Source organism: Mytilus edulis, chromosome 2 (assembly GCF_963676685.1).
Source record: "Mytilus edulis chromosome 2, xbMytEdul2.2, whole genome shotgun sequence".
In the NCBI taxonomy this organism is placed as follows: domain Eukaryota; kingdom Metazoa; phylum Mollusca; class Bivalvia; order Mytilida; family Mytilidae; genus Mytilus; species Mytilus edulis.
Window position 1 is genome coordinate 77,325,131 of NC_092345.1, and position 23,117 is coordinate 77,348,247.

Consider the following 23,117-nt stretch of genomic DNA (forward strand, 5'->3'; position numbering starts at 1 on the left):
TTTTTTAAAGTAAGCATCTTTGAAAACAGTCAATTTTTACATTTTGAAGTTTGTATAGCCTTGTAACTTCTTAGTAAATCAAGATATATAAAAAAGAAGATGTGGTATGATTGCCAATGAGACAACTGTCCACAAGAGACCAAAATGACACAGACATTAACAACTATAGGTTGTACTAAATAAACTGCTAAATGATAAATCAGTTGAATGGTTGTCACTCTTTTTGGAAATAACTTCTCAATTGGCAGTATGTACCCAACATGCAGAACAGACTTCAAATAAATTAAGATTTATGGTGATACCTTACACTACAGGGAGATCACTCTGTTAAATCAGCTACGTTTTAATCACGTTGTATTGTTAAGGAAATATCAAGCTTCTCAATGATCAAAATATGTGTTTGTCAAACTGCTATGTATACACCCATTGTTTTACCGAGAAAGTGATTGGTTCTAGTTTTTTGATTTTTTTTTCCAAAGGGTCAAAGTAAATATTTTGACTTAATTTCATGACAATTAAACCAGCTAAATTAATTTAGGTCAAGGTGCTGGTACCACCTTAAATTTATGTTGTTCTATCCGGTATGTCAAACCGTATAGTATTAGTCAAGAGGTTTGTAGAAATAAATACTGGTTTAGAAAAAGCTCATTTTAATTACATCGACATTCTTAGTTGTTGGAAAGTGTAATGAAAATCAGCGCTAAATCGTTAACGATTTATTTCTAAACTATGTTCTCATAAAGCAAGAATCTTAAAATCTGATAGGTTAAAGTCATGTTTAATTTAACACTCCAATCTAGCGAAGCTATACTAATATATATCTTGCTAAAACAAATTTGCTGAATATATTTACAACTGGGGTAAAAAAAATCTATAACGCGCAGGAATATAAAATGATACATTTACATTAATGTCTATGAAATAATATTTGAAATGTACTCATTATATAAAAGAAATAAACAATATTACAATGCAAGTTGTTAGTGTAATCATTAAAGGCATGATAAAAAGTTCACTAAGCTAATGCATTTGTGATGTGATAAACTTTAACACTAAATATTTTGCATCGGTAATGATGTCTATCATCTTCATGGTAGGTGTATCTCTTTCTTAACACATCGTTTCTTATTAATATGTAGAATTATGAAGCTGGTTTAACTCACCATTTTCTCGAAAATGATCAGATGTATGCAAATCTGATAATCGCAATACACTTTTAAAATATATCCTCATCCGTAAACTCTTGCAAAAAGTATAATAACAAAAATACTGAACTCTGAGAAAAATTCAAAACGAAAAATCTCTAATCAAATGGCAAACCAAAACGACAGAACACATCAAAAGGAATGGACAACATCTGGCATATGCCTGACCTGGTACAGGCATTCTTAAATGTAGAAAATGGTGGACTGAATCTGGTCTTATAGCAGTAAACCGCTCACTTATACGACAGTCCCATCGATTTCTATTATATATATATAACGATGCGTGTGTCAGCTACCCTTTGGAAAGTCTCAGGTTAACTTTTATAGTAGTTTATCGCATGTACAATATAAGTATGCTGATTTTAGATATTTTTTTTCAATTTGGTTGACACATGTTTAATTGGATTATAAATGAAATGGTAAACACTACCTACTGCATTCCGTGCGAATAGTCCAGTGTATGTGAAAAATGATTTGTATGTGTGGTTATTTATTTTTACAGTCGGTGTCAACAAAAAGATATGCAACGATAAATATTTGTGGTATAATTACTAATAGCATGATAATCTTACAAAGCTTCAATTTTTGAATGTGAATATCTAGCAGTCAGGTTTTTTAACACTCATTACAATAATCAAAGATATTTATAAATGTTATACTTATTTATAGGATGTGAGAATAATCCGTGTGTTCATGGCTCGTGTTACAGTCCAATAAATTCAAACAGCTATACCTGTACATGCACCCAGGGATTTACTGGAACCAACTGCGACGTACCCTCAGGTTTGAAATAAAGATACCATTGAATTTTATACAAAGTCTTTATAAACATGATAATCGTATTTCTGCAATTATATATATATATATATATATATAAATATATAAATATATATTGATTTCCAGACAATTACTAGCGTTATTTCCCATATCATATATTTTGACATATTTGTTATCTTGAAAGCGTTTATATCTTATACGAACCCCCTTTTCTACGAAGTAAAACACAAACCGTTATATTATTCCATGAGATGTCACTTTTTTCTTAAATGTTGCAGTTACATTGTAATTAGGTTATATATTTTCGATTTATTATTGATATGTTATTTTATTGTTAATATATGGACGATAAAATCAAATGACAAAATTAATTGATAAAACATCAAACGAATGGACAAAACTGTCATATGCTTGACTTGGTTCAGGCATTCTCAAATGAAGAAAACGGTGGATTAAACCCGGTTTGAAAGCGCTAATCATCTATTTGTGTTAAACAGTACATATAACACTGATTACTTGTACAAAATTTCTGTGCAAATTATAATTTGTACAACATTACAACTTGAACACAACATATATAATGCTACAGCTGCATGGTTTTAAAACAATTTACAATTATGTCATATTCTAAAACATATTTCATCTTTCGGTCTAGATATATATGTTTATTTTGTTTTACAGTGTATTCAATATTCGAGTGTACTGCAGAGATTGGTCATTACTGTATGTTCGTTCAATCTACTGATGATGATTTTAACTGGGGAAAACAATCAGTGAGTAAACATATCAGTTTTGTTTATAAATGTTGTTCATTTATTCGAATTAAAGCCTATGACGTTTACAAACCAATCGAACATTACATTAAAAATTCCCCAATTAATATAGACAATACGTTTATCGTATGATAGCTTAACATTGTTACATTAGCAGCTGTTACAACAGAACACACCAGCAGCTAACTACCGATACCCTCGATGGAAATAGAAGTACAAATAAAACAAAAAACAGCAAACAGCACATGGTTTAAAGATCATGACTTTATACAGTCGAAAATTGTTGAGCGGTTATAAACCAGACTCATATTTCTAATTTAGACCAGACATATGAAATAAATTGAAAAACAGTAAAGAAGACTTGCACAGATCAGTTTAAAAGGATGACCACTAACTTGATCAGGTTGTGTATCATTTTCTTGCATCTATCTAATTTAAACCTAAGACTTATGTGGTTGAATTATTTGATTAATTTTTTAATTTATTTTATTTTTTAATTAAAGTGCATTGAACCAGTTTTAAAGTGGTATTAGCTGCCGAATACACGTTCAACAAATTTGATTCACAATTTATAACATTCTTAAAAGTTAAACAAAAGTTTTAAAAAAACACCATCAACAAGGAAGATATCAACAATTCTTGCGAATTTTGGGATGGTTCGCTACCTAATTAACAATCGACATGAACCCCGAAAGGTGTTGAACATGTTTCTCCGATATGAAATTAGATCCCGACAAAATACACGTGCATGGAGTCAATGTTCTGCCTATGCTATTGTTCCTATTTTTTGTCAAATTTTATATTATCGAAAAATATTTATACCATCGTGTAACCTATATAAGAACGAGGATTTACTCGCCTTAACCTATGCTGTCATATATAAGTTCATGAGCAATTGATTTCCAACTACGGTCATATCAAAGGTAGGAGCTATTACTAATCAGGTGAGGCCTATTAAATGTCTTGCAATCTTTCTTACATATTGAGCAAGTATTTATGGTGGGTTACACAGTCAACATCGAAGCTGTTGTCCATTTTGTGGTCGGCTGCATGATTCATTGACAATTTTCTTTTCGCTCACTCTTTAAATGTTATTTTTGTTTTGGAAAATAATGATTGTTGCATTTTATGCACCATTCAAGAACTCGTGTTTTACTTATAGGTTCCTTCCTTTATAAAACAGACATTTCGAGTAATTTAGTGAAACGTGCAGTTCGGGTTCACTATGTTAAAAATAGTTGTATTCCTTTCACGAGGACGGTTGTTCCCTAGTCTATAAATATTCCACTTGTTTTCAGGGTCCAGCGAAGAATTATATAGTTAGTGGATTTGAGGGTGTAACTGGTCCAGGTGGTGCAAAAGAAGGATTTGTATATTTATTTACAAAATATTTATACCGAAAAAGGTCAACGGGTGATAATGCAGTTATGTCTACTGAAATAAATTTTCCAAGTGAGAGCTCTTAATTATTTTGATTTTTTTCTTTTGCTTTATTGTTGACAGGTAGAATACTTATAAAATACCTGAGTCAATAAAAACCGAAGAAAATTTCAAATAGATAATATTGACTAAATTGAAAACGAAACATAATAAATTTCATGCATTTTATGAAAGCCAATGTATGAAAAACTTAGTTCCTTTATAATTTAAAAATTTAATAACGGACAATATTAAAATGTTTATATCAAATCCTGTATAATCTAAAATCAAGAATAAAGATTTTTCTGGTGATCTTTTATAGACGGTGGGATCTGTCTTAAAATAAGATTAAGGTAGATCATAAGTATATAATTTTTTAGACAGAAGTTTCTTATAATTTGCCAAAATGAAGATTTTACTATGTTTTTTTTCCAAAAATGTAATAAGGGAATGTGTTACCGTGCTTTTTTTCAAGCTATGTGTCATTAAAAATTGCCCTAATCTGGTTAGATTGTTCATGAAAAAAGACATTTATGTGTTAAAAAAAAATTGTAAGATAGAATTTTGAAATAAATTGTGAGAAGATAGGTTTTATAATATGTTTTAAGAAAATAAAAAGACAAAATGATGCCACCAAAGACTTTTCTTGCTACAAGTAAAAATAAAAAAAATCCCTATTAGACCAGTTGAATTTGTTTTGCTAAAAGATTTATCTCCCTTTTGGCTCATATGAAAAAACGATTTTAAAAAACAAAAGAGAACAATGATATTTGCTTGAATATTTTGCATAATACAATAAATAACCAAGTTTTCTTTAAATAGATAAACAGGCTAACCATTAAATTAAAATTAGATAAATATTCTCCAGATTTGTAGATTTCGGCCAAAAACTAGACTGATTTTGTAAATCTAAGATGGCGGTATACAATAAATCTACTTTAAGTGTTGTTTGTCTTCCATAGAGCACCTTTTAATTGTGATGAACGTATCCTCATTTGAAATATCAAAACATGCGTAAAGAGTAAGTTTTGACAGATTCGGGGATTCAGGTAATTCTCGTTGCAATACAAAAACTAACAAGGAATTTAAATATTGTATTTTGTGATGGTGGTTATGTAATCAAAAGAGAATACAAATTGTTACTTGTATCCTAAATGCTCTTAAACTTTGTAGTGATTTGGCCTTCATAACTTTTATTGGATGGAATTTCAATGATCAGTAGTTGAAAGACGAAACGCACGTTTGTCGTATAACATTTCAATCCGGTAATCTATGAAGAGTCTATTTATTAAGATAAGTGTTGATGACTTTTTATATAACTTGTCTAATAAAATGAAATTCAATAAATACCTGTGTGTTTATGTATTATATTTCCAGGAATCTTAGGAATTAATCAGATAGGATACTTCTTATTCATTTTCATCAATATTACTCTCAATGAACCTTTTGATTTTTTTGCTTGATAGAGGTCGAGCGATGTTTGTCTTTCTGGTATCACATGCGCAGTATTTCTGCATCATATATGGGAACCTTACAGATTACAATGACAGATAATACTAATGGAGAAAAGTTATTGTTTACCCGATCGGGTGATCAGGGCAAAAAATGGCTACAAGCAAAAATAGACATACCAGCTGTTAATAATTTGAAGGTACGTAAAATGTTACTAAACTTACAATTATAAAGATCTGTTACTAATATGGCTTTTAAACAGGATAATAAAGATATATGGTATATTACTGCCTATGTTTACTATGAGACAAACATCGACGGATAAGGAAGGTCGAAAATAACCCAATGTCGCCGTACGGCCTTTTATAACGAACAAATTAAAGTAACACTGTATGATATGATATAGACAGCGCATGGATAATAATGTAGAACAATTAAAAGAACAAAAACGTGAGGCCGAATTTAAACAAAGGCCATGGACCTAGGATTTTCGCATAAAGATGTACGTATGCAATGGTAAAACAAAACTTTAATAGACTTTCTGAATATGTTTGCCTGGATGTTTGCAACAATTGATACGTGGAGTTATAGTCTGTTAAATATATACTGTGATTTGATTGAACAATAAAAGTTGAAATACAATGTGGAACTTAACCTTGTAATGAAGTTAATGTTGATCGTCAAATCAAATTCCAGTATAAAGTAAACAGACTGAAACAGACAATATACCTGTTGTTTACAAACATCAAAACAAACATAGCAAGCAAGTTGGTCAAAGGTTTGAGTTGCATGGTTTTATAGAAAAGCTGTTAACATCCTCAAATGCAGTCGAAAAGTGCTTAGTTCGTCACTTATTTCGCGGATTAAGATACCTTAAATACATGAAATATTGTTGATAGATAATGTGTAAACTCTATATATGTTTTCTAAAACCAATACATATCTGAACCTGATCCCACGGTCATCAGAGATTCGTGTAGGAATGCACTAACCTTATAAACAAGACTGTCACACTGAATAATAATAAAGAAAAATCCACGTTATCGATTTTTGGCATACATGTATTTATCGAAATATTTAGTTTTGTTTGTTTTGGTATACTTGTATGCCCCATTTATGGACATTATATTTCTGATCTGTGCGTCCGTTCGTTCGTTCGTTCGTCCGTTCGTGCGGATGGGGCATTCATGTAAAATGAACACATCCCTTTCTTTTTTAATTTCAATTATGAAAGAGTTTGTGCTATAGTTTGTTAAGCTTAACAATTTGTATGTTAACCGACAGCATAAGCATCAATCTAGTTGACGTATAATTCTGACTGTTCGCACACTTGACAGTAATGATACATTGGTGGCATCATCTAACTACCTATGTTATAAGGAAGGAAGATAAGATTTACACTAATAAAAGAAAGGAACACGGTCACCAATTGACCCCTTCAACCTTAGATTTCATCTATTAAAAGACTAGTGTATCCACTTTCGAAAGAGTTAATTATTTCAAAAGAAACAATCGGACTTTAGACAGCAACATATGATCCGTTCGAACATATCTGCAAATAATCAATATGTCCTCATAGTGTCTATTAAATGTCCAAAGCTGTGTGTTCACAAATTTTATAAACACGTTCTGAGAGGATCAGACCTTGTAACAATCTCTTAGCGATAACAATATGCAAATGCTGTTCACGATTTTAATGTTGCATTTTGCTTGCTGAAAGTGGCAATTCAAGTTCCTTGAATTTTCTAATTTCTGGATGCCATTAGAGGTTTTGCCTTTCTTTCTTGTGCTTAAAGACTTAATAGTAAAAACATTTGACAGAATTATTATTCCTTACAGATTACAGTTAACGGAACCATAGGGACTGATTTTATGGTAGAAATGGCTTTAGATGGTATATTCTTGGTTCCTGGTACCTGTGGTTAGTATGAACTCGTTATTAGAAAAATGATCCAACTTTATTAGGTTTGAGTACACAGTTATTGTCCTTTGATTTTCATTCACCACAAATATAGTCCCTATTGTGGACAGTGTGTTATTTGCCATTTTGTATACCCCTTCCAAATTTATTTTTCATGTTTTATGCTTCAAATAGCAAGAAGGGGGATGAAATTACACTTTAAATAATTTGGGTCATGAATTTAAAAGTCAAGTAGTGATTTGGTCCAGCTAACAAATGTGAAAAATAGCATTTCGGAAGCTGTCAAAAGATTTCAAGACCTCCAAACATAAAATTGTCAATATTTTGAGTAAGAGCTGATGAAGTTTTCTATAAAAATTGATATAATTTGTCCTAAAAGTAGTACTTTAAAAATATTATGGAGAAAGCGCAAGTTAGATTTTTTTAATTTTCATTTATGGTCTAAAAGAAACGCACTAAGAAATAACTATGGTCTCGGACCATATCATTTTTAAAGCTCATCTGGAGTATATAAATCAGGAAAAAAGTGGCATATATCAAACAAAGCTAGAGGGAATGCACAATAACCGAATCTAGATTAAACCTCATTTGAAATATCTCAGTTGTATTGTATTTAGAGGTAAATGAATAGTAAAGGATATATAGGACATGACACATTAAAGGCTGGCAAAATTGGTATTATGCCTGGAATGGCATTATCATGTTAATTTACACGTTTTAGTTTGACCTAGATAATTGTTTCGAGATATGTATATATATATGCTTCCGTATTTGCTATGAAAAGCTTCATTATACAAATTGGATATTTGTTAAATATACCTTTAATTAGTTTGTAAGTTTCTTTCTAGTTGATCTACTTCTACAGAATTTGTGGTCCTTTGACATTATATATGATGTCTTTGAAATGTTTTAACACTTTCTTTGAAACGTTTCAATCTTTAAATTATTAGTCAACTAAAGACATCTGTAACCCACACTTGTATTTAATATCTCAACTGTATTGGCGACATTTTTTTTACCTTTGACATAAAAGTTCAGTCTATACCTTCCGCACAATTGAATGCAATATCTTCCTGTTATGTTCCAACATATCCCATCATCGCTGTCTGTCGACAAAGTGGCATTGCACTGCATGTGATATACATTCAGAATGCTAGTTCATGTTAAAAAGAATGGGTTTTTTTAAGGAAAATTGATTTTTACATGCTTTTTTATATTTGTAGCTCCCCTTAATCGAGGAGCCAGCGTGAGCTTTCGTCAACACTTTTCATAAATCACCGTTTGTCATCTGTTCAATTTATAAAAAATCATCTCCTCTTAAACTACTGCATCAAATTTAACAAAGATCACTGGGTATTTAGATTCGAAGAAAATGTGTCTGATGACAACGCTTGCAAACAAGCATGGCAAACATGGCTTATAATACAAAAACTGTTCACAATCATGAGATCTACAAAACTTTCATACGAATACGTGTAGAGTTAAAAAGAAGAATGATTCCGGTTTTTATTTAAAAAGAAAATTGTGAATTCTATCTCAAAAACTATAAGAAAGGCAATAACTTCGAATTTTAAAAAAGGACAAGACAAGATCCACGAATAATTCTAAGTGCAATTTTCATTTCGAAAGCTATAAAAGATAGATAGATATTTTAAACAGAAGAAAAGACCAGAAGGACAAAATCTATCAATAAACTATTATGACCGTAATTGTAAGTGGACAACATACATAGGTTATGGTCTGTGATGGCAATTTTCCTAAATAAAGGCAACAGTAGTATACCGCTGTTCAAAACTCATAAAATAGATGCAAAAAAAAAGAGGAAATTTTCATACTTTTGCTTATTTGTGCTTTATTTTTACGTCATTGATCTGATTTTATTTTGAAAAAAATAATATTTCTATTCTCACTTCAATGTATGTGAATTTTACAGCAAGTCCTTTGTCAACACCTGCTCCAACTAAACTAACTACAACAGCTACTTCGACCACAACAACCACTTCGACCACAACAGCTACTCCAACAACAACAACTACTCCGACCACAATAACTACTCCGATCACAACTACAACAACTACTCCGACCACAACAACTACACCGAGCACAACAACTTCTCCGACCACAACAACTACTCCTACCACAACAACTACTCCGACCACAACAACTACTCCGACAAAAACGACTACTCCGACCACTACTACTCCGACTACAACAACAACTCCGGTCACAACAACTACTCCAACCACAACAACTACTCCGACCACAACAACCACTCCGACCACTACTACTCCGAGTACAACAACAACTCCGGCCACAACAACTACTCCAACCACAACAACCACTCCGACCACAACAACTACTCCGACCACAACAACTACACCGACCACAACAACTACTCCAACAACCACAACTACTCCGACCACAACAACTACTCCGATCACAACTACTCCGACTACAACAACTACTCCGACCACAACAACTACTCCTACCACAACAACTACTCCGACCACAACGACTACTCCGACCACTTCTACTCCGACTACAACAACAACTCCGGCCACAACAACTACTTCAACCACAACAACTACTCCGACCACAACAACTACACCGACCACAACAACTTCTCCGACCACAACAACTTCTCCTACCACAACAACTACACGTGGCAGAACAACTTCTCCGACCACAACAACTACTCCTGCCACAACGACAGAAGTTCCATGTGACAAAGGTATAATGAAGTGACATCGACGGAAATGTGGATGTAGTGTTTTATTATTTTACTTATAATTTTATGATATTCTTGTATGCCTCTTCTCAATCATCTCATGAGACATTTTGAAGGATTTTTCACATATAGTGTATGCATCCTTTTTTTTTCTTTTTCGGAGTATTTTATATTCAGCTAATACTAAGTTAACTAGAAAACATGAATCTTTGCTGGGAGATTATGACTAGCTCGATTTAAAAAAAAAAGGAATTGTATCAACGAGTTGATCTCATCTGCTTTCTATTCATAATAATTGACTCTGAACTCAATATTTTAAAAGAAGGAAATATTAAAAGCACGGGTCAAAAAGTATCTTATTGATTGAGCTAAGCATTCGGTGTCATATAGTAGATCAAATACTGGGAAGGGGAGGGGTTTCACGAAAAAAATATACACAGACTGTATGTCTGCTTTTTTTCTCTTCAGTTATTGAATGTGGATTTGAACAAGGACAAACATGTGCATTCAAAAATACTACTGGCGACGACTTCAACTGGACTTTAGAATCCGTAAGTTTTGTTTAGAAGCAAATAATGAATATTTCTCTACATATAATTTAATTTTTGATGTACTGCGTCTTCTGATTGGCTGACGTTTTTTTGTTTATCAACTCATTGACATAATTTAGTCATGTGACCATAACGTCATCAACTTTTTGTCATGGTTTACTCTGGTTTAAAATGGAATTAAGAATTAAATTATAAGAAATAGCTTTAACGTTTTATTTGTCTATTCGAATAACATAAAAAATGTGGTGCACACCTTAATTAACATGCTACGCGGGTTATTCAGTGTGCACCACAGTTTGTATGTTATTTTTCATAGACAGAAAGATATATTACAGTTATTCCTTTATTATATCACATCGTTCTGCTATTAGATTTGTGATCGTCATTGTGTCATTAATGTACAACAACTGCTAATTTTTACTGAAATTGGACATTCTTAGTTTATTTTTTAGTTTCAACATATTTAATTATAGTGGATTGGGAAACAAGTTTTACAACTTATATTAATCCCTTTCCACTTTGCGGGTGCGAGTGCTGCCCTGTTGCGGCATTAGCCTGCTCTTTTTGCGAAATTTACAAGGGTGTCTTTAACGTGCAAGAGATATGGCTCTCTCTTAACACGGGTCAGCCATTTATCGTCCCCCTCCGACGGACTATCATCGTTTCCTCAAGAAACATACTCGCAAATGGTGTCAAGGGAGCGCCGAAAAATCAGTCAATGAAATTTTCATCCCAGACGGAAATCGAACCAGGAACCTTTGTGTTAGTAGTCCGATGCACTAACCACTACACCACGGCGGCTCATTCTTAGAAAATACAAATTCAGGGATTAATTGAATGTAATACAATAACATCATCGGCTTATATTATTCTTGTCCAACATGTTATAAAAAGTGATAAGAATCCTACATAAAAGAGTTTCAATGAGACTTATCTTTTGGTAAGTATTTTGTATGGCCCCGGTTGTCATAGCCATATAGTTTTATCCTTGTAATTCCGAAATTCCGTAATTCCGTCATTCCGTCATACCGCAATAAACCAATATACGGAGTTTTTTTCTAAACGCCTTCAGATATTGGGATGATTTTTGGTTTGTGAGTTAACCATGGTGAGTTACAGATCAAGTTTAAGTTTCGTTCCGCTCCGCTAATTTTTGCCGAAATAACGGGCTATGGACTTGTCAAATTGTTGAAAATCACGGTTAAACGGACTTTTTTTGTTAAACGCTTTCAGATGTTGGAATGACTTTTGGCATATGAGTTAACCAAGATGTGTTACAGACCAAGTTTAAGTTTTGTTACGCTCGGCTATTTTTTGCCGAAATTACGGGCTAAGGACTTTCTTAAATTGTTGAAAATCATAGTTATACGGATTTTTTCTAAACGCTTTCAGATATTAGGATGATTTTATTGCATGTGAGTTAACCAAGATGTGTTACAAATCAGGTTTAAGTTTTGTTACGCTCAGCTAATTTTTGCCGAAATTACGGGCTACGGACATTGTTAAATTGTTGAAAATCACAGGTAAACAGACTTTTTTCTAAACGCTTTCAGATATTGGGCTAATTTTTTATATGTGAGTTACTCATGATGAGTTACAGATCAAGTTTAAGTTTTATTCCACTCCGCTAACTTTTGCCGAAAATTACAGGCTTTGGACTATGTTAATTTTTTGAAAATCACAGTTATACGGACTTTTTTTCTATACGCCTCCAGATTTCGAGCTGATTTTTGATATGTGAGACCACCATCATGTTTGTGTCCACATGTGTTATTGAAAATGCAGATTTTCCAACTTTTTGAGACGGGGCCATTCGTGTCGCTTTGACACATCTAGTTTATTTTTTTTCTTTTAAAAGAAATAACGTCCTTTCTCAGATTACGGTTAATAAGAATAGTCGAAAATATACGGTGTTAATCATGACGACGAGGCAGCAATCCAACGAAACAACAAACAAATAAAAAAATATACATTTGAACTAAAATTGTTAAATGTGTAAATTTGAGTTGATATTAAAAAAGTTGGTAAGTTTGATTATGATGTTAAAAAAAGAAATCGTTAAAACATTTTTCAGCAAGTTCAAATTCATATCCAAAAAATTAACAATCATGTTTTTTGTCTCATGCACGTACTCTCTGTCTCAATCCAATTGTCAGCTATAGCTTAATATTCTTTTATAAGACAACTTATTGTCGTGTACAGCTTATGGCATACATTGAAAACACAACTAAACTCTCAATATGAGACGTAATATCGAAAAGTGCTTATAAGTTGGTATCGAAATCAGATAATACAGAAAGTATTTCTATTAAGCCATAACTTAAATACATTCTTGTGTCGAACACAAGTATTTTGTTATAGCAATCAATGCAATATTTTCTTGTAACGAACAAAGTATTGTGGTATAGTACTCACTAAAATATTTTCTTTTCGAACAAAGAAATGTGGTATAGTAATCAATGAAATGTTTTCTTATGACGAACAAAGTATTGTGGTATGGTACTCACTAACAATATTTTCTTTTCGAACAAAGAATTGAGGTATTATTATAGTAATCAATGAAATGTTTTCATATGACGAACAAAGTATTGTGGTATAGTACTCACTAAAATATTTTCTTTTCGAACAAAGAATTGTGGTATAGTAATCAATGAAATGTTTTCTTATGACGAACAAAGTATTGTGGTATGGTACTCACTAAAAATATTTTCTTTTCGAACAAAGAATTGTGGTATAGTAATCAATGAAATGTTTTCATATGACGAACAAAGTATTGTGGTATAGTACTCACTAAAATATTTTCTTTTCGAACAAAGTAGTGTGGTATTGTAATCAATAAAATGTTTTCTTATGACGAACAGAGTTTAGTATTATATCAATCGCTGAAATGTATCATTGTGTTGAACAAATAATCGTGTGACGACACATCAAAGAAGGGACTGTAAAACATGACAACAAACAAACACAATTTTATTTTTCATATTATAAATGTCATTGCAATACAGGGATCAACATCTACCACAAACACTGGTCCTTCGGCTGCACACAGTGGTGACCAATATGCCTATATTGAGGTAAATGGTCAAGGACAGGGCTTTGTGGCCATTTTGAGCTCAAAGAATACTGACCTGTTCTGTAAGTATTAAAGACATTCACTTATATATGTTAAAACCTTACTATATCTTAACAACGTGTTTTTATTGTTTTTGCATTTGTCTTCGTTCTATTATTAATATTACTTTTACTGTTGGATTGTTTTATGTGATATTCATTTAACGTGGCTCGGTACTTATACATCCCGTCAAAGTGTTTGTATTGTCTTTCATTTTTTGCTTGTGTGTTTTATATATGCGACGTTTTGTATTTTTTTGGTTCTTACAACGTGACTCTGTACTTTAAAAGATCCCGTTAGTATGATATTGTTCTATTTTATGTCATTTTGAGATATTTCTATTATGAATTACTAAATACGTTGAACCACAACCGTCAAAATCCTTCAATCACGTTGTGGAATTAAGTATTTGTGGATTCTTATAAATTCTATATAATCTTTGGACTTGGTCCGGAAATCAGTTATTCCTTCAATTTTTTCCTACCAGAGTAAACTTTAAATATGCATTCATTTGTCCGTTTGTAAAGTTTCACTGAGATTGTGTGGGCTTATTATTTTATGAACTGACCTTGAATAAAACGTTATCGTTGACACTGGACTTCGAACATTGCTATCAAGAATCAAATGTTAGAGGGAGAAACTGATTCATTTTGATTGGACTGTCAGTGTTAGAAAATATGGGGACTATATATGCTAGAAATATTTTTTCCCAAAGTGATTATTCTGATTATTATATAAATAAACTAGCAATTTTCAATAAATTCATCAATATATTATAGAAAGAACTTCATCTCAATCAAATGTTTGTCCCAAATAAATGCACTATTTTAAGTCTCGGTCTATTTTTGAAATTTCCTAACATTGCCTATGTGAAATTTTAAAATTGTTTGTATGTACATTGAACGACAAATATATGTGACGTATAACATTTTCTGACGTCAGACACGCAAATCAATGAATGTGTTTGTAGATAGTAGTTTTTTTTGTGTTCAGTTAAATTGTCCCTTTGATAATTGTTACACGATGATGACTGCTGTACCCATATTTTGACTATTTTATTTATTGTGTCTGTTTAGTTAACGCATCAATGTAAATATAACGGACTTTGATGAAACTGTCATTAAAGTGAGAGGGTTAACGCTATAAAAACCAGGTTTAATCCACCATTTTCTACATTTGAAAATGCCTGTTACTAAGTTAGGGATATGACAGATCTTGTCCATTCGTTTTTGATGTGTTTTGTTATTTGATTTTGCCATGTGATTATGAACTTTCCGAATTGATTTTCCTTTAAGTTCAGTATTTTTGTGATTTTACTTTTTACATTAAATTACGTAAGTATATAATATAATGCATCCTCGTGCTTCAGGTTTATGCTCCAATAATATGGAAGATAATGGAGTGTATAGGAGCGATAGGATTTTTTTCGCTGTGTTGATTATTCATTGATGGCCTACATCCATTATTTGCTCTTCGGTCGTGTTGTTGTCACTTTAACATATTCCCAATTTTCATTCTCAATATCATTTATATAAAGCTGTCGATTTAAAATTATAAGATATACCCTATCTCTTTATTTTCGATGCAGTTGGAAGTTTTTCGATTTTTCAACTTTGACCCTAATGTGGCTTATCTATTGTAACAGCATGATTGTCATCTGCTATCTGTTCTGTGATTTTACACGTCATTTTGGAGCCCCTTTATAGCTTGCTGTTCGGTGTGAGCTAAGGCTCCGTGTTGAAGACCGTACTTTGACCTATAATGGTTTACTTTTACAAATTGGGATGTAAAAGAGAGTTGTCTCATTGGCATTCATACCTCATCTTCTTATGTCTATTATAATAAAACGTTTCAACAAAAATAAGCCACTGGTGAACAGGAAAACAAATTGATTGTATAATGTACAATAGTTTCTCCCCTAGGAATTTTACCTGTAAGCATGAAATATAGACGACCAAAAAAACTATGTTGGAAATAAGTGAAAAATCTTTATAAGTAATTAAGATATATCATCAATGAAATTAGTATCCACGGTGTATCCTTATGAAAAATTATGTTCCGAAAGATTTCCTAAACTTTGATTTACGAAACAAAATGGTTGTAGAAACATGCACACTTAAAAACATGTAAAATAGGTCAATAGAGCACTTATCATAATCAAAAATACACCTGTACGTCATTAGTGTTACTGTCAATGGTGAGACTACTTTGATAAAGTAATATCATTGACCAGTTTAGTACCACCATTGAATATATCATGACAATATGCTAGTATTGTATGTTTTTTTTTATGTTAAACAACTGATATATCATATTATTTATACAACACAATACTTCTTTTAACACTTTAACGTATTACCTATACCAATGTTTCACACAAACTCGTGCATGCTGGTAACAGCAATGACACTATTTAGTAACACTATTGATATTTTTATTTATTAATATTATTTTACATAATTTGGGACTTTGTTTTTTTATTTTTATGTTGCTTAGTTATCTTTGTTTCATGTTAGAACTTTATTTAAATCATAATTGAACGGTGTTGTCAATGGTAATACTTTGTGCAATTGTAATTACTGAAGAAATAGAGGTTTTACTATATAAAAATGCAATAATATTTATGTTTTATTAACAATTGACATTTGTTTATGCCGTATAGGAAAGATAAGCCATTGTCTTATCATTTTGTCTTACACATTTTACATGTATTCAATTTTAATGTATACTTTAATATTACCAACAGCCATAATTAGGACAGTTATGATTTTTGCAACAATTCATTCTGATTTTTTTGTTAAATATAATGCATACCTATAGAAATGACTAGTTTTTAAAAACTTTTAAACAACAAATTGAAACGTTGTAGTCAATCAGCACATAATATGCAGATGAGCATATTCACAAGAAATTAGAACCATTTGAACCTTTTAGAAGTTGAGTGTCTTCGAACTTAATAATATGGTGAGATTTTGTTTTCCCAGTGACAATGTATGGGCGTAGGATATGTCAGTTATTCTCAAAGGGTTCTTTAATTTCCCTGTTCATTTGTATAAACTTCATATTTCAATTGTTTTGATAATGAATTACATATCTCACTTGTCGAATGATTATTGTGATCATTTCAGCCGATTGTTATTGCCTCAGATTTTATTATCACATGTATGGTCAAGATATCGGATATCTAGCAGTGTACTCACAAACAAGCGGCGCGGGATTTTGGTCCAAACCTTGGACTCGGTCAGGAAATCAAGGAAATCAATGGAAAGAAGCTAGCGTGGATATAACTGGTAATATACAGTCAGGCATTGTTGTAAGTATATAACCAGGATATCAGTTCTTCCTGTAATATTTTCCTACCAGAGTAAACTTTAAATATGCATTCATTTGTCCGTTTGTAAAGTTTCACTGAGATTGTGTGGGCTTATTATTTTATGCAATGACCTTGAATAAAACGTTATCGTTGACACTGGACTTCGAACATTGCTATCAAGAATCAAATGTTAGAGGGAGAAACTGATTCATTTTGATTGGACTGTCAGTGTTAGAATAAATTGGGACTATAAATGTTAGAAATATTTTTCCCAAAGTGATTATTCTGATTGTAATATAAATAAACTATCAATTTTCAATAACTCCATCATTATATTATAGAAAATGTACTAAAAATAATAGAATCTCAATATAATGTTTGTCCCAAATTAATGCAAAATCACCTAGTCGGTTCTTAGTAGTGAGGCTCTATATATATTGCATATCGATGGTATCATAAAGATTGTAACTTGTGGCACTGCCGTTGTTTGTTGTTATTTGATATTAATTGGTTTGTGCCTTTTGTATCTTATTTGAGCGAAATGAAAGAATATTTGAGAAATTAAAAAAAGAATTCGAGTGTCAAAGTATCGAATATCTAAGAGAAAATAGAAAATAAGCATTGGACATTTTAACGAGAGACAAAAATAAGAATGATGAAGGAGTACCTCTTCTGTTCTATATATTTAATCTGTAAAACTTGCTCACCACGGGAGGTGGAAGTAGAATCTCAACTAGGATATAGTTTACAAAGAGTTGATGACGCACAAAATTCAAAACATCTTTATAATACACTGTCATAAAACATAAAACTCGTCAATGGCAATATTTTAAAGTCAGTTCGGGCTTGAAATCTTTTTCTAAGGCTTCTGACATAGAAATCCCTCCTGACCGAAGATTCAGGTTCTAAGTAGGGAGTACGTTTGCTGAACAGACGGACAAGCAGCTGCAAGATTTTTCATGTGATGACTTTCTAACCGTTCACACATTGATCTTAAATGAGCTGTTATATGTTGTTTCGTATACCACAATGAATGTTAAGTTCTATGTTGTAGATTTCCACGTGTGTTGATCAGAATTTGTATTATCTGGTCTTTGATTGATTAGAACATGACAATTTCCATGCATTAGCTTCAGAGTTATCACACCAATGAATTTCGAATTTGGATATGTTGTAGCTGGTAACAAAATGAAGGTCATTAACGGGGTTGACCATTTTTACTTCAGTTGTTAAGGAGTTACGGCCCTTAAAAGTTTTAATAGTGACACCAATGATATAAACTGTCTATACACTTTCGTTGATGACACACCTGTCCTTTATAATAGAGTGAATGTATGAAAGACATTTTCTGTAACACGATTTATCCTTGACGCATGCAACAAAATTAAGTGTATGCATAGCAAAACATCAAGAGATAAATAAAAAAAAAAATACAAAACTCCAAGGAAACATCAAAACGGAAACTCTCTTGTCAAAAGCTCCAACAGTTACTCATCAAACGAAATTAAGAGTAACTTTTATATTCTTTACTTGGTAAAATATGGTTACTCTCTTGATGTAGCCATGTATTGGCACAAACATTACTAAACTATTTTAACGTAGGATACATACAATTGGACTCTTCAATGTTAAATTTGTGTCAATTAAAACAGTGTTAAATTGTGAATTTGTCATAATTCTATAATTTTTCTAATAAAGTACGCACATACATTTCATACTAATCAGAATGTAAAATATCAATTTTTAGCGACTAACTGAAACATTCAAAACACGTCAATGAATTATGTGTGCGAAAAAAAATTTAGATAACATAAAATGTATTTCAACTTATTAAAAAAAAAATATAAAGTGTGAATGACAATTACTTTTAACTACTTGTAAACCTAAACAAAATAATATTTTCTACATTAATATTTTTTTCAGATTGATATCGAGGCTTCGAAAGGAAAAGCTGGTAATAACGGTGATATTGCAATTGATTATATAAGATTGTGTACCGGTTTTTGTACTCCATGTTCCAAAGGTATATTTATATTCAGCTAATACATAGTTATTTGGAATACATGAATCTTTGCAAGGTTATTATGGCTAGTTCGATTTAAAAGAAAAAGGAATCGTAGCAACGAGTTGATCTTATTTGGTTTCTATTCATAAAAATTGACTCTGAACTCAATATTTCAAAAGAAGGAAATAATAAAAGCGCGGGTCAAAATGTAATTTGTTGATTGAGATAAGCATTCGGTGTCAAACAGTTGATCAAATACTGGGGAGGGGAGGGGTTTCACATAAAAAAAATATAGACTTTATGTCTGACTTTATTATCTTCAGTCATTGAATGCGGATTTGAACAAGGACAAACATGTGCATTGGAAAATACTAATGGCGACGACTTCGACTGGACTTTAAAATCCGTAAGTTTTGTTTAGAAGCAAATGAAAAATGAATATTTCTCTACATATAATTTAATTTTTTATGTAATGCGTCTTCTGATTGGCTGGCGTTGTTTTGTTTATCAACTCCTAGACATAATTTTTTCATGTGACCATGACGTCATCAACGTTTTTTCATTGTTTACTCTGGTTTGGAATGGAATTAAGAATTAAATTATGACTTAAGAAATGACTTTATATTTTATTTGTCTATTTGAACTAACATAAAAACTGTGGTGCACACCTTAATTAACATGCTACGCGGGTTATTCAGTGTGCATCATATTTTTAGCTCACCTGGCCCGAAGGGCCAAGTGAGCTTTTCTCATCACGTTGCGTCCGGCGTCCGTCGTCGTCGTCCGTCGACGTTAACTTTTACAAAAATTTCTCCTCTGAAACTACTGGGCCAAATTAAACCAAACTTGGCCACAATCATCATTGGGGTATCCAGTTTAAAAAATATGTTCGGTGACCCTGTCAACCATCCGAGATGACCGCCATGGCTAAAGATTGAACATAGGTGTAAAAAGTAGATTTTGGCTTATAACTCTGAAACGAAAGCATTTAGAGCAAATCTGATATGGGGCAAAATTGTTATCAAGGCAATATCTATCTGCCCTGAAATTTTCATATGAATTGGACATCTAGTTGTTGGGTTACTGCCCCTGAATTGGTAATTTAAGGAAATTTTGCCGTTATTGGTTATTATCTTAAATACTATTATAGATAGAGATAAACTGTAAACCGCAATAATGTTATGCACAGTAAGATCTACAAATAATTCAACATGACCAAAATGATTAGTTGACCCCTGAAGGAGTTATTGCCCTTTATAGTCAATTTTTAACAATTTTTATTAATTTGGTATTTTTTGGTAAATTTTTACAAATTTTTGTCCCCTGTAACAGAAGGGCCAAGTTTATTACAGATAGAGAAAACTGTAAGTGGCAAGAATGGTGAGTAAAGTAAGATCTACAAACACATCACCATCACCACAACACAATTTTGTCATGAATCCATTTGTGTAATTTGTTTAATATGCACATATACCAAGGTGAGCGACAAAGGATCTTAAGAGCCTCTAGTTATGTTATTTCTTCATAGACAGAAAGAAATATTACAGTTATTCTTTAATCATATCACAATACAATAACATCATCGGCTTATGATATTCTTGTTTAACATGATGTAAAAAGTTATAAGAATTCTACATAAAACAGATGCAATTAGACTTATCTTGTTGGTATGAAAAAAAATCCATCTTTTGGTATGTTTTTTTTTTATTTTTAAAAAAAATAACGTCCTTTCTCAGAATACGGTGAATACGTACAGTCGAAAATATACAGTGTTAATCATGGCGATGAGGTAGCAATCTAACGAAACAACAAACTAATAAAAAAAACTATACATTTGACCTAAAAATTCTAAATGTGTAAAGTTGAGTTGATATTAAAAAAAAGTTGGTAAGTTTGATTATATGTTTAAAAAAAGAATTCGTTAAAACATTTTCAAATTCATATTAAAAAAATTAGCTATCATGATTTTTTCTCATGCACGTCCTCTCTGTCTCAATCCCATTGCCAGCTATAGCTTAATATTCTATTTTCAGACAACTTATTGTCTTGTACAGCTAATGGCATACATTGAAAACACAACTAAATTCTCAATATGAGACGTAATTTCGAATTTTGCTAACAAGTTGGTATCGAAATCAGACAATACAGAAAGTATTGCTATTAAGCAATCACTGAAATACCTTCTTGTATCGAACACAAGTATTGAGATATAGTAAGCACTGAAATGTTTTCTTGTTACGAACTAAATATTGTGGTATAGTAATCAATGATTATTTTTCTTATGACGAACAAACTATTGTATTATATCAGCCTCTGAAATGTATCATTGTGTTGAACAAATAATCGTGTGACGACACATCAAAGAGGGAACTGTAAAACATGACAACAAACAAACACAATTTTATTTTTCATATTATAAATGTCATTGCAATACAGGGATCAACACCTACCACAAACACTGGTCCTTCGGCTGCACACAGTGGTAACCAATATGCCTATATTGAGGTAGATGGTCAAGGAGAGGACTTTGTGGCCTTATTGAGCTCAAAGAATACTAACCTGTTCTGTAAGTATTAAAAACATTCACTTATATATGTTAAAACTTTACATTAAATTACGTAAGTATTTTTGTTATTAGTATTCAACTGTACTATTGTTTTCTTATAACTAGCTTTTATGTTGTCTTTTGTGTCGTGTGAAGACAAGATAATGCATCCTCATGCTTCAGGTTTATGCTCTTATAATATGCAAGATAATGGATTGCATCGGAGCGATATGATTTTTTCGCTGTGTTGAAGACAATTGGTGACCTACGTCCATTATCTGCGTTTCGGTCGTATTGTTGTCACTTTGACATATTCCCAATTTCCATTCTCAATATCATTTATATACAGCTGTAGATTTAAAATTATCAGATACTCTATCTCTTTATTTCCGATGCGATCTATTGTAACAGCATGATCGTCATCTGCTATCTGTTCTGTGATTTTACATGTCATTTTGGAGTCCCTTTATAGCTTGCTGTTCGGTGTGAACTAATGCTCCGTGTTGAAAACCGTACTTTGACCTAAAATGGTTTAATTTTACAAATTGTGACTTGAAAGAGAGTTGTCTCATTGACATTCATACCTCATCTTCTTATATCTATTATAATAAAACCTTTCAACAAAAAGAAGCCACTGGTGAACCAGAAAACAAATTGATTTTAGTATGTTTCATTGTTTCTCCCTTGGCAATTTTATCTGTAAGCATGTTATATAGACGACCAAAAAAACTATGTTGGAAATAAGTTAAAAATCTCTATAAGTAATTCAGCTATATCATAAATGAAATTAGTGTTCATGGTGTATCCTTATAAAAAATCATTTTCCGAAAGATTTCCTAAACTTTGATTTATTTAAAGATATTGGTTGTAGAAACATGAACAATGAACAACATATAAAATAGATCAATAGAGCACTTATCATAATCAAAAATACACCTGTACGTCATTAGTGTTACTGCCAATGGTGAGACTACTTTGATAAAGTAATATCATTGACCAGTTTAGTACCACCATTAAATATATCATGACAATAAGCTAGTTTTGTGTGGGTTTTTGTTTATGTTTAACAACTGATATATCATATTATTTATAAAATACAACACTTATTTTAACAATGTTTTAATACTTTAATGTATTACCTATACCAATGTTTCACACAAACTCGTGCATGCTGGTAACAGCAATGACACTATTTAGTAACACTATTGATATTTTTATTTATCAATATTATGTTATATAATTTGGGAGTTTGTTTTTTATTTTTATTTTGCTTTGTGTTCTTTGTTTCAAGGAAGATAAGTCATTATGTAATCATT

The 23,117-nt window shown here is 31.7% G+C and overlaps 1 protein-coding gene across 4 annotated transcripts in view; it reads left to right on the forward strand.

Moving 5' to 3' along the window:
- The window catches only part of LOC139513013 (uncharacterized), a 49,494-nt gene that overhangs the window by 22,827 nt on the left and 3,550 nt on the right, over window positions 1-23,117 (forward strand). For 3 of the 4 annotated variants that reach the window (XM_071301071.1, XM_071301072.1, XM_071301073.1), the window contains 12 exons: window positions 1,875-1,988; window positions 2,664-2,755; window positions 4,054-4,207; window positions 5,641-5,825; window positions 7,466-7,547; window positions 9,481-10,278; window positions 10,744-10,826; window positions 13,832-13,961; window positions 17,067-17,251; window positions 19,175-19,274; window positions 19,580-19,662; window positions 21,693-21,822. In XM_071301071.1, coding sequence (XP_071157172.1) covers window positions 1,875-1,988; window positions 2,664-2,755; window positions 4,054-4,207; window positions 5,641-5,825; window positions 7,466-7,547; window positions 9,481-10,278; window positions 10,744-10,826; window positions 13,832-13,961; window positions 17,067-17,251; window positions 19,175-19,274; window positions 19,580-19,662; window positions 21,693-21,822 — 2,136 coding nt within the window. The remainder of the gene's footprint in view (window positions 1-1,874; window positions 1,989-2,663; window positions 2,756-4,053; window positions 4,208-5,640; window positions 5,826-7,465; window positions 7,548-9,480; window positions 10,279-10,743; window positions 10,827-13,831; window positions 13,962-17,066; window positions 17,252-19,174; window positions 19,275-19,579; window positions 19,663-21,692; window positions 21,823-23,117) is intronic. The other variant, XM_071301075.1, reaches the window with a different exon arrangement.